General features: G+C 47.9%; 1 protein-coding gene across 1 annotated transcript in view; it reads right to left on the bottom strand.

Annotated features, from left to right (window-relative positions):
- Window positions 1-809: 809 nt before the first annotated feature.
- Stard8 (StAR related lipid transfer domain containing 8) overlaps window positions 810-15968 on the bottom strand; it is a 41426-nt gene continuing 26267 nt past the window's right edge. The window contains exons 3-14 of the mRNA XM_090326866.1: window positions 14264-14345; window positions 12808-12871; window positions 9331-10721; window positions 7065-7238; window positions 6077-6236; window positions 5466-5664; window positions 4848-5058; window positions 4437-4551; window positions 3927-4151; window positions 2772-2989; window positions 2491-2667; window positions 810-2377 (exon numbers count right to left, since the gene is read on the bottom strand). Of these exons, the coding sequence (XP_090182992.1) occupies window positions 2260-2377; window positions 2491-2667; window positions 2772-2989; window positions 3927-4151; window positions 4437-4551; window positions 4848-5058; window positions 5466-5664; window positions 6077-6236; window positions 7065-7238; window positions 9331-10721; window positions 12808-12864 (3045 nt within the window). The 5' untranslated portion in view covers window positions 12865-12871; window positions 14264-14345 and the 3' untranslated portion in view covers window positions 810-2259. The remainder of the gene's footprint in view (window positions 2378-2490; window positions 2668-2771; window positions 2990-3926; window positions 4152-4436; window positions 4552-4847; window positions 5059-5465; window positions 5665-6076; window positions 6237-7064; window positions 7239-9330; window positions 10722-12807; window positions 12872-14263; window positions 14346-15968) is intronic.

Raw genomic sequence — 15968 nt, forward strand, 5'->3', positions numbered from 1 at the left:
CACACTCCTGGCCCTGGAACCTAGGACTTTTATGGCCACAGTAATATGGCAAATGAAAAGTCCCTTCCTTTGCTGAAGTCAAGATGGAAGGCTGTTTAGGTAACCCTAAGATTTGCTGCCTCAAGCCTTTCTTAGGTTGGCACTTGAGGCAGGGTCTTTATATCCTTCCCATGGGAAATGTTGGAAAACACAGAAGGAAAATTTAGCCAGATTCCTCTGTGTGTGTGTGTGTGTGTGTGTGTGTGTGTGTATACTTGTTCTGTGGCTTGAATTCAAGGCCTGGGCACTGTCCCTGGGGATTTTTCCCCCCTCAAAACTAGAGCTACCATTGAGCCAAAACTGCTTCTGCCTTTTACATGGTTCACTAGAGATAAGTCTCATGGAGTTTCCTGTCCTGAGATGGCTTCAGGATCCTCAGATTTCAGTCTCCTGAAGAGATAGGATTACAGCCATGAGCCACTGGTGTCTGGCAGATTTGTTTTTCTTTGGGGCTACTATTAAGGATGTTCAAGGCTGTGCTTATAGGAAGCTATTTGATCCAGCACCATGGCCAGGTCATCATGATATGGGGCTTGCAACTTCTGCTCTTGTCTTGGCTTGCATCTCCCCACTCACAATAAACCCCCTTCCCAGCCTCCCAGATAAGAGCTGAGGCCCACCCCATTTCTCCCATGATGTCACTTCAATTCATGATAGCAGTAAACTGGGACACAGGAGAGGGCAACACAACCTTTGCTCACAACCTTTGTCCCCAGGCTATGAGCCATTGTCTGAGCAAAATGACAGCCAGAGCCAGAGTAAATCTCCAGTAAGTCTTTATTGTTCTGCAGAGGGAGCCTGCTGTACCTTGTCTGCCACCACTAGCACTCTTTAAAAGTGCCCTGCCCTGTGGCCTTCTAGACCCTGCTTCCATCCAGACATGATCAAACACTCTGGAGAGAATATACGTGCGCATGCATATATGCGTGTGTATGTATATATGTGTCTATATGTACACTAGAGATACACATACATATTTTGACTGTACAATATATATATATATATATATGTACGTACAAAGAACACAAGCTTAAAATTACAGTGCTGGCTGAGATTCATCCCACCAGCTTATGCAGTGGACAGAAAAATAAAGTCTAAGTGAGCCATTGACTGGCAATGGCATTACCATCTGAACAAAGATGGCCAGTGAGTGAGTAGGATAGATTAGATTTGGGTCAAGACTCAGGGGATTCATGTGGGTCTTTCCTTGTGGCTGGCCCAGGGGCCAGGTGTCTGCTCCAGGAAGAAGCTTTAATGGTAGCCCACTACTATAAGCAAAAGACTGTGAGCAGATAGATAAAAGTTACTGGTGACCACAGAGAGTGACAGTGGGTAGACTAAACTCAGAGGAAGCTTGTTCATTGGTCTCCTGAGACTTTAGAAAGGAAATTTACCCATCTTCATGTCCCAGGCTAACCCAATTCGTCAAGACACCAACCAGGGCCCACTAGAGGCCCTCTAAAGCAGACTCATAAAAACTGGTATTATAAACCATGATTGAGTGGTTTACTTAGTCTACCCTCTATCCTCTGCTCTTTTTTTGTCAGCTATGGAGCTAGGCGCTGTCCCTGAGCACTTCAGTTCAAGGCTACCGCTCTACCACTTGAGCCACAGAACCACATCTGGTTAATTGAAGGTAAGAATCTCACGGATTTTAGTGCCCGGGCTGGCTTTGAACCATGATACTCAGATCTCAACCTCTTGAGTAGTTAGGGTTACAGGCACCTGGCTTATTCTCTGCTCTTGTATTGCCTACTCCAGTCTCACTTTTGGAAACACTAGTTCAAGGCCAAGATTGGCCCGTAAAGGCAGAACCAGAGCCTCCAGTTCAGGCCCCAAAGACCTCAAGAAGAAAACAGGATATCTGCATCTTGCTGTGGCCGAGAGCTGGAACCATCCTGCTCTTTACTTCATTCCTCCTACAGGTTGGGGCAGTTGGCACTGTAGATTGAGTCCCCGCTTCGTAACAGGGACAGGCAGCTGAGTTTTTACCACTACCAGGTTTCTCTTCTCCTGGCAAAAGTAATATACAGTTGGAGAAGAAGATAGCATGGAAGCAGGGCACCTAATCTCCATTTCCCCTCTCCTGGATGTGTAGATAGTATTAGAAAGGGGTTGGGTAGAGCCCCTGGGCCATAGCTCTACCCCTGGAGGGCTACTCTGTCCTTGTTCCATTCGTGTCCTTGGTGCTAGGAGGCCGGGACAATGGCAGCCTGCAGCTCACAGCTTTGTTTCAGGACCAGCTGCCTGCAGTGTGGGAAAGGAGTCCCGGATCTTTGCGACTTCCATGGCACACAGGTGCCCGAAGACTTTATTGTACCAGTCAGGAGAACGGCCCCTGGGAGTAGAAAAAGACAGGACTGAGAAGTGAGCTTTTCCCTGTGACCTTTACCATGAAAAGGAGGTGATGGAGGAGGACATCCGAAAAACCCAAAAATCCAAGCTTGGTACCTCAGATCAGCACGGCAGACATGTGTGAGACGGGATCGGCCCAGGCCACAGGGCTCCATGAGGTACTGGGAGGTGAGCATGAGGGCCCGTACTCCAGACTCTGGCACAGGCTGCTCAGGATCCAGAGACTGGGAGACAAGCAGGCAGCCCCCACGGGGCAGGTCAGAGCGCCACATCCTGTGTAAACAGAGAACACACACTGGCTCCAAGTTCCTGCTGCTGGTTCCCTGCCTACCTATCCCGTCCTCAGGCACACAAGAGTAGCAGGTGGGACACCTCACCTCAGCACTACAAAGTCTCGGCAGGGATGGGGTGCCATGCTGTCAGTGACATAGTGATATAGTTCCACCCCTGGCATTAGGGCCTCCAACACCTGGGCGCGCAGCAGGTCCTCATCCCAAAGGGCCCGCTCCCGGAGGACACGATGGAGCACCACTGCTGGAGGGGCTGCCACTTCGGTGGACACTTTCCATATACGTAGAGGGTGTCCATCGGGTGCCTACAAACCATTGGGTGAGATGGGCACTGCTTTCAGGGTTACAAAGTTCCACTTCAAGTCCCTGCCCAAGCCTAAAAGTACAGAGCCTAGGGTCCTCTTGCTCCAAACCAACCTAGGGAAGGGCAGCTGGCTTTCTGTTCACATTAGCCAGACCCATGCAGGGCCCACCCTGTGGCCCTGCCCTCCTTCCCAGATTCCTGCTCCTTGGTCTGTTCCAGAGAACCAAGTGGCATGAAATTCCTTCCCAGAGGTCTACAGGGCTTCTGCTGACATGGGTATTGTACATGCAGTTCCTAGAAGTAATCAGGAAGAAAAGGGAGATTTGCCATCTAGCAGGAAGTAACACTTGCCATACAGCAAAAGAGAGAAAAAGAATGAAAGAAAGAAAGAAAGAAAGAAAGAAAGAAAGAAAGAAAGAAAGAAAGGAAGGAAGGAAGGAAGGAAGGAAAGAAGGAAAGATGACTATGAAGCCTTTGGAACATGCCAGGCTCTGGGCAATGTTCCCTCTGCTACAAGGGAGATTTTGTTGTGATCATTTCACAGTTGGGAACTTCTGCTTTGCAATCTTACTCAGAATCAGCATCCGGGAAACAGCATGGATAATGCTCAGAAAGAGGAACAGAGAGATGCCCCTTCTTCCTGGAGGGCCAGGAAAACACCGAAGGGAGGAAGGGCCTAGGACAGGCAGACAGGTACAGTCACCTACAAAATGTCCCATCTTGGGGACTAGGTTCCAAGGAGACACATCCATTGGAAATAGGCCTTTGAGAAGAAGATTCTGGAAGGTGGCTGTTTGCAGAGATCAAGATTTTCATTTGGTTCTTGATCAGCTGGTTAATACCCTCTGAATAGCAGGCCTGGATCCTTCCAGGCTGGCTAGCAGCTCTGCATCCTGCCTTCTTAGCCACAGAGTAAAACTGAGGAGCATGGTACATACCTTCCTACAGGCCAACTCCGTGCGCTGGGGCCCTGGAACACTGGTCCAGCCCTTGAAGCGCTCAGCAGCATCCCGCAGCAGCTCCTGCACACTCTCCTCCATGAAGAGGCTCAGACTCAGGCCAGCAGTCCGTGCTTGCCGCAACTCAGTTAAGGCTGGGCCTGGAGGGCTGAGCTCAGCAGCACTGTATGAGCCACACAGTTGCACCACCATGTCCTGGGGCACCTGAAGACACACACACACACACACACACACACACACACACACACACACACACACACACACATTGAGTAGCTGAGTATGGGGAGGAGAAGAGCCCCAGGGTCTGGCTGTTCTGTGTGAAGGGCAGCAGAGAGGTCACTGCAGTGAGGTGGATAAGAAACCCATGGAAGAAGAGCTGGAAACATAAACTTATGGGGACCATGTCCTATTCCCTATCTTGGGATGTAATGATCCACCCTCATGTTTCTGGTCAGTGAAAAGGAAGCAATATGACCTCAGTGGACTCACCTGAAAAAGTTTCTTGCAATCACTGATCATGTGTGACAGGCCCTGGGTGGCAGCCATGTTGTCACTCAGGTCTCTAGGACCTGGCCGGCCAACCAGACTGCGTTTGCTCTTGATCCTGGAGGAAAAGGTTAAGAGGACAGGATAGTACTGGGCACAGGATAAGATGGCTGCTGGGCCATCTGCCAGCTCCCAGGAAGCCCACTGACCAATGCTGCCCATCAAACCAGCTGTGGCCCTTTGGAAAAAGGCCTTATTCTACAGTGGCCAAGCAGTGGCAGGCCCCTGAGCCCCTGAGCAGTCAGGCTGACTCTTTGGGATGAGGGCAGAAACAGCAGTGGCATCCCCTAAAGGCTAAAATTAAATGGGGCTGGAGCCTTATAGCTTGGCCCTGACCCTGGCAGCATTTTTCACCTGGGTGAGGGGCTGTCCTTCTTGGAGATGTTGAGGTGGAAGATAGAAGGTGCCAAGCACACTGCCAGGTTGCCGGCTGTCATCTGGTTTTCCTCAGCAGAGGCAATGTCGCTTAGGAAGTAGAGCAGGGTCTGTAGCACTTCCCGGTTCTCATCGGGAAGCAGCAAAGTAGCAGCTTGTGCGGCCGCCAACCACTGCTCCTTGGGAAGGACTGCAGGGAAGAAAAGACCACAGGATTCTCCTTACTTTAACAGAGGCAAGGCAATGAGCCACTGGCTTCTGAAAATGCACAAGTTCTGGAAATCTTCAGAGGAGCCATGGAGAGGAGAGACACAAGTTGGCTCTGGGGGAATGTCTAAATGCTAAATCTAGCTCTGCTCCTGATGGGCAATGCTGCCTTACTTAAATCCCCCCCTTTTCTTGGGCCCTCAATCTATACTTCCACAGAATAGGTTAGGGGAATAGAAATTTGCTATTCTCCAAGTGCCTTTCCAATGCACAGATTACACGTTCTCATGAATTCAAGGGGTTAGCCACCAACTTTCTCTCCCTCAAGTTCCCAGAATCTGACAGGCTGAGAACAGAGCAGGTCAATGGAAAGAGATGCAAGTGACTCACGCTGGTAGATCTGTAGGAAAGTAGTGGTGAGCTTGCTGGTAAAGATGGGCTCAGGCAGGTCCCGAAAGTACTGCTTGAGCAGGTCAGCAACATCATAGGCTGACTGGCCATCATAGCAGACATTGTCAGGGGAAGTCTCATTCATTTGACGCAGGCTCTGAATCCTGGACTTGACCCCAGACTTGCGGAAGATTCCCACCTAGTTCATTCAGAAGATAGATTAGGAATCAGGAATATTGGCTGTGCTACAGACCATGAACCTCAGCAGGCTTCCTGCTGGGAAGGGTAGGAGCTCAATGGGCAGATCAAAGAGCAAGGAGCTATCATGAAAATGAGGACTTAGACTGGGGCAGAATCCTAGGCCATAAAGACTAGAGAGCCTTGGCCACAAAGAAGCTGCCACTTGGGTAGGCAGAAGGCTCCTGCCATAATGGAGGGGGAAAGGAAGCTTTGGCTCCATTCTAGTTGAGCCTTTCAAGTATAGGAAATGTGTCTGTTGGACAGCTAAACCCAAGGGGAAGGCACAGCCATTCCCTCACAAGCCTTGGGCCGTCTTAGCTCCCCCCACCTTCCCCAGTATTTTCTCTTCAGGCATCCCATGGAAAGCTCACCTGATCCAGGCACTGACTGCGCAGGTAGCGCATGGCTTGCTGAATGCTCTGTGGTAGTGGCTGGCCTGTGCGCTGCACATGGATAAGAGGTGGCACCCCAAATACATGCTGTCCTCGGTAGTCTGGGGTTTTGTTCCTTTTCATGAATTTGGGCATTGACCTGTTTTTCAAGGTAACAAGTAAGAGGAAGTAGCATTTGGAGACAATCAGGACACTAAAAGAGTGGTAAGGGGAATAAGGAACAAACAATATCTGTAGAGTCAACATCCAGCAAGCTTTGAGCCCAGCCTGAGGGAGCCAGCAGGCGGTACAGGAAGCTTTTGGTCAGTTCAACGAGATAAGTCCATCAATAGGATAGGCAAGAGCCATAAGGGAGAAGTGTGAGTGGAGGTCAGGGAAGGCTGCACAGAGCAGATGGGGGCTCTGCATGCTCTTGAAAGGACAGGAAGGCAACATCCCAGAGGAGAAATGGGGAAAGGCATTCCAGGCTGAGAGCACAGCATGAGGCAGGAAAGGAGGCCTGGTGTATTTGGAAAAGGGCACCAAGTCTTATCGACCTTAAGAGATCATTTTTTTTTTGAGAATGGCAGGCTAAAGAAGCAGAAAGGTGTGACTGGCATAGAATGAGAACGTCATGACAGGAAGGAATGTGGACAATGGGAAATCACAGAGCTGATTATGTAACCAAAGCAGGACAACCAAGGCTGCACTTCAGAAGGGTCTCATTCAGAACAGCATGGAGGCAGAAATAGAGAAGGCCAGCTAGAGGACCTTGGGTCTACACACACACACACACACACACACACACACACACACACACACACACACACACGTATCCTCACATGGCCCCCCTAGCCTCCTTGCATAGCACCTACTCCATTAGCTTGTGGGCTCAACCTGCCTTATCCTACCCCTGAGCTATGTTTACAAGAACCTTAGACTTGAGTCGGCAGCTTCCTCCTGCCCCGCACAGTCCAGAGGCACTCACCAGCTCCAAGTCTGTTTGTGGGGCACAGTGTACTTCTCCATGAAGGCAGTGAGCCGTAGCAGTGAGCCCTTGTGCAGAAGGTTGATCTGGCCTGCAAACTGCCGATTGATCTCCAGCGACTCTGAGTTGAGGCTAGGCCGGTGAGAATTCTGGAAGCTGTGCCAACGGAGCTTCCTGATGGAGAAGTCCAGAGAAACAGTTTTGGCTCAACCATGGAAAAAGCCTATGTTGATCTGATCTCTTTTTTCTTTTTCCTTGCCAGTCTTGGGGCTTAAACTCAGGGCCTGGGCACTGTCCTTGGGCTTTCTCAAGGCTAGCACTCTACCACTTGAGTCACAGAACCACTTTCAGCTTTCTCTGTGTATGTGGTACCGAGAAATACAATTCAGGTCTTCATGCATAGTAGCCAAGCACTCTACCACTAGGCCACGCTCCCAACCCCATCTTCTGGTCTCTTGTATATTCCCAAAAGAAAGAAAATATGTGCTGGTGGCGCATGTCTGTAATCCTAGCTACTCGAAGGCTAAAACCTGAGTATTGAGGGTCAGAGCCAGCCTAGTAGGAAAGTCAGCGAGACTCTAATTACCTTGTAGCAAAATGCTACAAGTGGAGGTGTGGCTCAAGTGGTACAGAACTAACCTTGAGAGAAAAGCTAAGGGACAGCTCCCAAGGCCCTGAGCTCAAGCCCCAGTACCAACATAAAAAAAAGAACTGGGCATGGTAGCTCACACCTGTAATCCTAGCTATTCAGAAGGCTGAGATCTGACTATCGTGGTTCAAAGCCAGCCCAGGTACAAAAAAGTCTGGAAGACTCTTATCTCCATTCAGTTAACTATCAGAAAACCAGAAATGGCACTGTGGCTGAAGGAGTAGGGCAGCAGAGCTAAGGGACAGCACCCAAGCCCAGAGTTCAAGTCCCACACTGACAAAGATGAAAGAAAGAAAGAAAGAAAGAAAGAAAGAAAGAAAGAAAGAAAGAAAGAAAGAAAGAAAGAAAGGAGGGAGGGAGGGAGGGAGGGAGGGAGGGAGGGAGGGAAGGAAGGAAGGAAGGAAGGAAGGAAGGAAGGAAGGAAGGAAGGAAGGAAGGGAAAAAAAAGAAAAGTCAGGCACTGATGGCTCATGCCTGTAATGGTAGCTACTCAGGATACTGAGATCTGAGGATCCTTGTTTGAACCCAACCTAGATAGGAAAGTCCACCAAAAATGTCAGAAATGGAGTTGTGGTTCAAGTAATAGAGCGCTAGCCTTGAGTTGAAATGTTTAGGGACAGTGACCAGGCTCTGAGTTCAAGCCCCATGACAGGCATTCACAAAAAGAAAAAGGGAAAGGAAGAAAAGAAAATATGGGGAGGTGTCAACACTGCTGCAGAGATCCAAGGATCAGAAATGGTTAGTTTCAGCTCCCAGGGGATAAGGAGTCCTCAGGAAGGGTAGTGTTGAGCTCCAGCCCATCTAGCACTAAAAGGCAATGCCAGTCATCTACCCATTCTAAGATGACTGCAAAAGAGCAAAGCTGAGGAAGAGACCCTCTCTAAACCCTTCAATGCAAGCAAAAGGAAAGTGAATGCAAAGAGAAGCTTCTAGTTTCTCAAGGCCACACTGAGCACTCTCAGTGCTATTGACCCTAACAATTTGTGCCATTAATGGGACTTGAATTCAGGGCCTATTTTTTTTTTGGTCAGTGGTGTGGCTTGAACTCTGGGCCTGGGGCGCTGTCACTGAGCTCTTCAGCTCAAGGCTACCACCCTAACCCTTGAGCTACAGCTCCACTTCCAGTTTTCTAGTGGTTAATTGGAGATAAGAGTGTCAAGAACTTTAGTTCCCGGGGTGGCTTTGAACCATGATCCTTAGATCTCAGCCTCCTGAGTAGCTAGTATTATAGGTGTGAGCCACCACACCTGGCTAGCTCTTTTGTTTCAAGACCAGTGTTCTACCACTTGAGCCACAGCTTCATTTTCAGCTTTTTGTTGGTTAATTGGAAATAAGATTATCACTGACTTTCCTGCCTGGACTGGCTTCAAACTGTGATCCTCAGAACTCAGCCTAAGGAGTTAAAATCACAAGCATGAGCTACTGGCACCCAGCTTAGCATCTTAAGACCAAAGCCTTGGGCTCTCTACTGCTCTCCTGTGATTGACTGACTGGCTAAAGTAAGTACTAAGTCCCCCTAAACCCATCTCTAGGCCTGGTAAAGAAGAAATCAGTGTGGCGAAGAGGGAGAGAGAAAATAAGCAAAGGCCATTAGCCTATCTCTCCCCAAACTCTCACCTGCATGGTCTGGTAAGTGAGGCTCCAACGCCTGAATCACGCCGTTCACGAGTCACTGGTGCCTGGAGACCCACCGAAGCTCCTGCACCCTCAGCCTCATTCATGGAGTTCCCACTACTGTCCAGTTCACTGGAGGAGGCGACAGTGTCAGAAATGGAGTGTCCTTCCTCCACAGACAGGCTGGAGGCAGAGGTAGGTTCCCCAGCTGAGCTGGCATCTTGCTTATTGTCCTGTGCCTGGCCTGGGACCTCAGCCTGTGCCTGTGCTAATGATTCAACTTCACCTGGGGCCTGAATCAGGACTACTGGCTGGATTTCAGCGTGGACCTGGGTGGCAGATTCTGCCTGGGGCACAACCTCAGCTTGGCCTTCCATTTCAGTTGTGGCTATTTCTACTGAGGAAGTAGCCTCTTCTTCCTCCTCTTCTTCCTCTTCCTTGTCTCCAGGTCCCAAGTCTGGGTACATAGCCTGAGACCAGAGCTCTACCCGTTGCTGTAGTCCCCACACATGCTGGAGGATATCATCTAAGTGAGCATAGCTCTCCCCATCCTCATCCTCTTCTTCAGCTTCAGCCCCAACCAGAATAGGCTCAGCTGGGTACAGCTCTGGCAAGTTGTCATAAGTGCTTACAAGGCTGCCGGTGGAGCCACAGGAGCCCCGTCGCCCTTCGTAGCCCCAGCGCCTACCTGGCTGCCAATCTGCCAGGCACTGCCCATCCTGTGGACACAGGCTCTCAATGGACAGAGAGCGAGGGAATGTGCCTGGTTTATGGTCCCCGGGCACATGCACCAAGTAGTTACCCCGATGTACCTGCTGAGGATGCCGGAACATTGCTACAGGCCAAGCCTCCCAGCCCCTGCGAGTCTCAACATCTCTCGCCCTAGTTGAAATGGCTGCCTGGGTCTTGGCCCTATAAAATCCAGCTGAGAGGAAACCACGGTAGTTGCGGAAAGATGAACCTTTGGTGGTCTTCTCTGACGTGGCTGGGCTGGGTGGGCTCGGCTCGGGCTCTGTTTTCTGACTGTCACCCTTTTCCTTCCGCCTGAGAGACTCAAGGTGCTTGAGGAAGCTTCGGGAACGGTGCTTCTTGGCTTTTTCCTGGGGACCTTCCTGGCCCTGAATGGGGCTGAGGAGGGTCTGGTCACTTTGGGTAGAGATGTGGCTTAGCAAGGGCAGGTCTGTTGGTTCAGGGGAAAGGCTCACAGTGATGGCTGGCATGGAGGTGGCACTAAGCTCAGTGAGGACGCTCTCACAGCTTGAGGTCCCCAATAGGCTAGGGCTCGGTGGAGCCAGTAGGGAACAGGAGCTCGTGGGAGATCTATGCTGGCTTTCCTGCTGGAAGGCCCAGTGGCTGTTGATATTACAGTGCTCTTCATCTTCAGAATCTTCATTCTGGGGAGGTATCAGAGTATCGGGTCAGAGAAACCCCATCTACAGTCCGGCTAGCTAATACCCTACTCTGCCATCAAATTGAAGGACCTTGCTATTTCCCTTAGGAGTGACAGTTATCTTTGGGAGGGCTGGAGGAAGCCAAGGGTCTCAAACTGAACTCAGAGGTGTTTATGGTAACAGTCATCTGATTAATCTTCTCACTTATTCTCCAGCTAGGAAAAGTGATACTTACAAATGAGAAGCCACTTACACAAGGCTATACAATGACTTGTCGTTAATGACAGTGCTTAGGCTATTTTCTTAGATTAGAATTATTGGACGGAAGAACTAGAGGGGAATCTAGATTTAAAAAATTCACATCATTGGCAAGGCAAGGAAATTGAGGTCTAGATAAGAGAAGAGGTTTGTCAGGAGTCACTCAGGCACCAGTGGCAGAGTTGGAACAATTCTGACCCTCCTGACTGACATGCCAGCAGTCTAGCAACACAGCCGCTCCACATGACTGGAAGCTTCTCCTGGGGAAGGCTCCTTGAGAAAAACAATATCACTTGTCCCCTAGGAAACAATGGGGTCATGAGGCTATGTACAAATCAAGAATCCTCATAGCTTCTCCCAGGAATGGCAGTCACAGAAAGGCCTTTGGACACTACTAATCCAGCTCCCAATTCTTTGTGGGATGGGAAAAATGAGGCTCTGAGTGAGTGGAGGTAAAGGCAACCTTACCGAGGGTGAGGCTATTTGTTTGGATCCTTTCTGAGACCTAAAGGCTGCAATCTTCCTACCACATTTTTCTGCATCTGCCCCATATTCAAGGAACTTTAGCCACCTCTAAACTCAATAGTAGCCTTGAGGAAGACTATAACTAGGACAAATTATGGGCAAACTTAGAAGAACGGAGAAGTGAGCTGACTAGAGGGAATAAGAGGCAGGGGCCAGACTACTTTCTCTCATATCATTGGGGCTCACCAACCTCCAGAAGCCTCATAGACTTTTTTTTTGGTGGGGGGAACTTTCTGAAGTGATTTTATTCTTTTTTTAAAATATTTTTATTGTAATTAATAAAAGGGTTACATGATATTTGCCAGATAGAGGGTGCATTAATTCACATACATTGATACCTTTTCACATGTCTTGGTCCCCATTACCCTCCCCTCACTCCCCCCTGTCTTGGTTTTCTCCCCTTCCCTATCCAATTTCAAATAACCAAATACAAACATATCCAATATATCAGATATCAAAGTGAGATACTGTAACAAAATGAGATATCCAAGGGACAGCAAAAGAGATGAGAGATAACATAGTACATTAAGGACAATAATCATTCGTTATATGGCTTTTGTTTCAATATCCTGGAGGTTCTTTCAATTAGCTTCATACTATATAGCCTTATGTATCAAGGTTTTGCTCTATTGCAGATCTCTGCTAGGAGAGCCCAAGGTTTCTACTGATTATGACAAATGAGGGAAACCATTGAGCCTAAGTTCCTTTGAGTCTGGCTTACTTCACATAATAGGATTTTTTCTAAGTCTTTCCATTTCCTAACAAATGGGTCGATGTCATTTTTTTTCTGAGAGCAGCATAGAATTCCATTGTGTACAAATACCACAACTTGTTGATCCATTCATCAACTGAGGGACATCTAGGTTGGTTCCATATCTTTGCTATGGTGAATAATGCTGCAATGAACATTGATGTGCTAGTGGATTTAGTATGCCCTAGTTTCTGGATGGTTGGGTAAATGCCAAATAGTGGAATTGCTGGGTCATAGGGGAGCTCTATGTTTAGCCTTTTGAGGCACTGCCATACTGCGTTCCATAGTGGTTGAACGAGTTTGCACTCCCACCAACAGTGTAGTAGTGATCCCTCCTCATAGACTCTTCTATATAAGGATCTTCTACATCCCAACCTCTAGGCTGGAGTGAGGGACTACTCTTTTTTTATTTAATTTTTTGTGAAGAACTACTCGACACTCAAGACCCCTAGAACACTAGAGCTTGTTCCCAAAGTGCTTTAGGTATTTGCTATGGCCATGTCCCTGGCCTCACATGTCCTAAGACCTCACACTCCACCTTTTGCCAGGATTCACCTGCTTGCATTGAAAATGAACCTCCAGCTTCATCGAGGCACAATTATTCAAGGTCATCAGCCTCCTGCAACAAAGAAAAAAAAAGAAATCATTCACTCAAGCATCCCATCCCCTAAAATCCTGGCATAGACAATTCAGACATTCTTCAAGATCCCATTCACCACTTTACATGGCCGAACCATTGACGCTTCTTCCAAGCTTCACTGTCTGTAAAGGCTGAAGCACTGGGCCCATGCAGGAAGAATATGTCCTCTGCCTTCCATGAAGTTATAGACATGGAAATAACCAAGATAAAAATGGGATAGGATCAAGGCAGGCAGGCAGAAGCACAGAAGACCCACGGTGAGATAGGCCACAAACAACCAGGGATTCCTGAAGGACAGAAGGGGGATTTAGAGGGTGACAGAAAAAGAGTCTCCCTTTCTCAGCTTCTAAGGAGTCTATGACAAGGTATACAAGATGGGGTGTGTAAATAAAGCAGTACAAGAGAATAGGGTCAAGGACAGATAACAAAGGGCCTTGAGGATCATGAGAAAATAGCATGTAGGCTGTGATTAATTTAAGCAGAGTATTCACCTAGGGCCTGAAGAAAGTGACTCTGGATGCTCTAGATATGGTAGATGAGATGTGGAAAAGAGAGAGAGAAGCCAGTTAGGAGGGTATGAGGGTGTGTGTGTGTGTGTGTGTGTGTGTGTGTGTGTGTGCGTGTGTGTACTGGTACTATGGTTTGAACTCAAGTTCTGCACACTGTCCCTTAGCTCTTGTAATAGTTGAGCTGGTACTCTACCTAGCACTTGAGCTATAACTCCACTTCCAGTGTTTGTTGCTGTTGTTGGTTAATTAGAAAGGAGTCTAAAAGTATTTTGCTGCCTGAGCTAGCTTTGAACCAGAATCCTCAGATCTCAGCCTCCTGAATAGCGACGATTACAGATATGAGCCACTGGTACTGAGCTAAGAGGCTGCATTAGATCCAAGGACAAAGCATGATTTGACCACAGAGAAGAGCAGAGCTGGTATGTGTAAAGATGTATTTGGAGCTCATTTTAATATCCAGACCAGATGTGGGATTTCTAACTAGTGTGCTGGGATACATGAGGGCATCACAGACACTAAAAACAGATAATGAGCAAGGTGACTACAGAAGATGAGCCTTATTTTTTTTGCCAATCCTGGGGCTTGAACTCAGGGCCTGGCCACAGTCTTTGGGCTTTCTCAAGGCTAGTGCTCTACCACATCTCCACTTCTGGCTTTTTCTGTGTATGTAGTACTGAGGAATCAAACCCAGAGCTTCATGCATGCTAGGCAAGCACTTTACCACTAGGCCACACTCTTGGCTCAAGATGAGCATTATTAATAGTGTTCCTCTCTTCTGTCAGTGAAGAAGAAGGGTTACTTGGTTATACAAGAGAGTCCAACCTGGACAATTTAGCTACCCCCTCTAGCTGTCAACCCTTACCTGCACAGGGCCTCCAGAGAGTCCTTCTCCAGAAAACCGTGGTTCTTCTTTACAGAGCTGATATCCAAAGGAAATGCACCTTCTGTGTGGCAAAGAAAAGTAAAGGTGAATTTTCTGATAGGAAATCAGAAACTGAGGCCCAAATTGAGCACCAGTAGCTTATTCCTGCTACCCAAGCTACTGAGGAGGCTGAGATCTAAGGAACATGATTGGAAGCCAGCCCAGGCAGGAAAGACTATGAAACTCTTATCTCCAATTAAAAAGCTGTAAAAGGCTAGAAATGATGCTGATAAAGGTGAGCTTACAACTCAGTGCAATCAAGAGAAATGGACTAGGAGAGAATGGGGGAAGGGAAGATGCTATACGAAAGGAAATGTACTCATTAGCTGATTCTTGTAATTGTAATCCTTCTGTATATCATCTTTATAATAACAATAAAGTGAATCATAATTTTTTAAAGCCAGAAATGAGATGTGGTTCATATGGTAGATTGCCAGCCTTAAGCAAAAAGGCTAAGCAAGGGGCAGTGCCAAAGCCATGAGTTCAAGTCTCAGTACTGGTAATAAAAAAAAGTTATTCAGCCCCAAACTGGGCACTGGTGACTCAGACCTGTTATCCTAGCTACTTAGAAGGCTAAGACCTAGACAATCGCACTTGGAAACCAGTCTGGGCAGAAAATTTTATGAGATTCCATCTCCAATTAACCAACAAAAAGTGCGGCTCAAGTAGAAGAACACCAACCGTGAGCAAGCAAGCTGAGCAAGTGCGAGGTTCAGAATTCAAGCCTTGGTACTAGCAACAGAGAGGTTAAGGAAAAAGAGAAGTGAGTAATAGAAGGGAAAAAATAGGAGGAATGTTGGAGTCTGGAGTTGAAGTGACTCCGCTAAAAAGGTTTGGTACTGTTAGGAAGTGAGCCCACTGAAAGAAAGTTGGGTTGCTGGACACATGCCCTTATAGAACCCACAATGTGGGCAATGCCCCTCTTCCCTGTACTTCTGCTATGAAGATCTGCCTCACCACAGGCCCAAAGCCAATTTGTTGATCTCACGTATTTTGTCTCAGTGGTGGAAAGCTGTCAAATACAGAGGAGATTTGGAGAGTTACAGCCTGGGAGCTGGAGGAAAAGCAAAGAGAAGCTAAGAGGGTTGATGATGGACCAAAAAACATTTGTCAGGTGGGTCTATGAGAGACAGCAGGCCTGAGACCTTAGCTGCCTGATAACTTGGGTTCTTTTCTGTCATCTGAGTCCTGGATGCTTAGAAAGGGAGTCTCCACCCTAGCCCAAGGTGCACTGGGGAGTAAGGGAGGGAGCAAAGACTGAAAAGACTGCACATAACCAAAGAATATCTCCCTTCCTCTGATGTCCAGAGCAGTAAGGCCCTCTCCCTGGGACTTAGGGCAGGGAGGTAATAAAGAGTAGGAAGAGAGGAGGTGAGAACTTGACAAGACCCATAACTCTTTCTTACTAGTTAAAAAAAAGCCCACACTCATTTACTCATTCAACTATTAGTGATATACTTCCTGCCAGACAGACAGTAGTGAACAAAAATGGTCCCTAACTTCAAGGACTTTATAGTCCCATAGGAAACAGATAGTAAACCATGCAGGAAACCATAAAAACATGAGCCAGGGTAACAGGATAAAGAGATCCTGCTGAAGAGATGATTTCTGAGTCTTGAGCACTGGGATGTTGGTCATGCATAGA

Source organism: Megascapheus bottae, chromosome X (assembly GCF_031878675.1).
Source record: "Megascapheus bottae isolate mThoBot1 chromosome X, mThoBot2.hap1, whole genome shotgun sequence".
Taxonomy (NCBI): domain Eukaryota; kingdom Metazoa; phylum Chordata; class Mammalia; order Rodentia; family Geomyidae; genus Megascapheus; species Megascapheus bottae.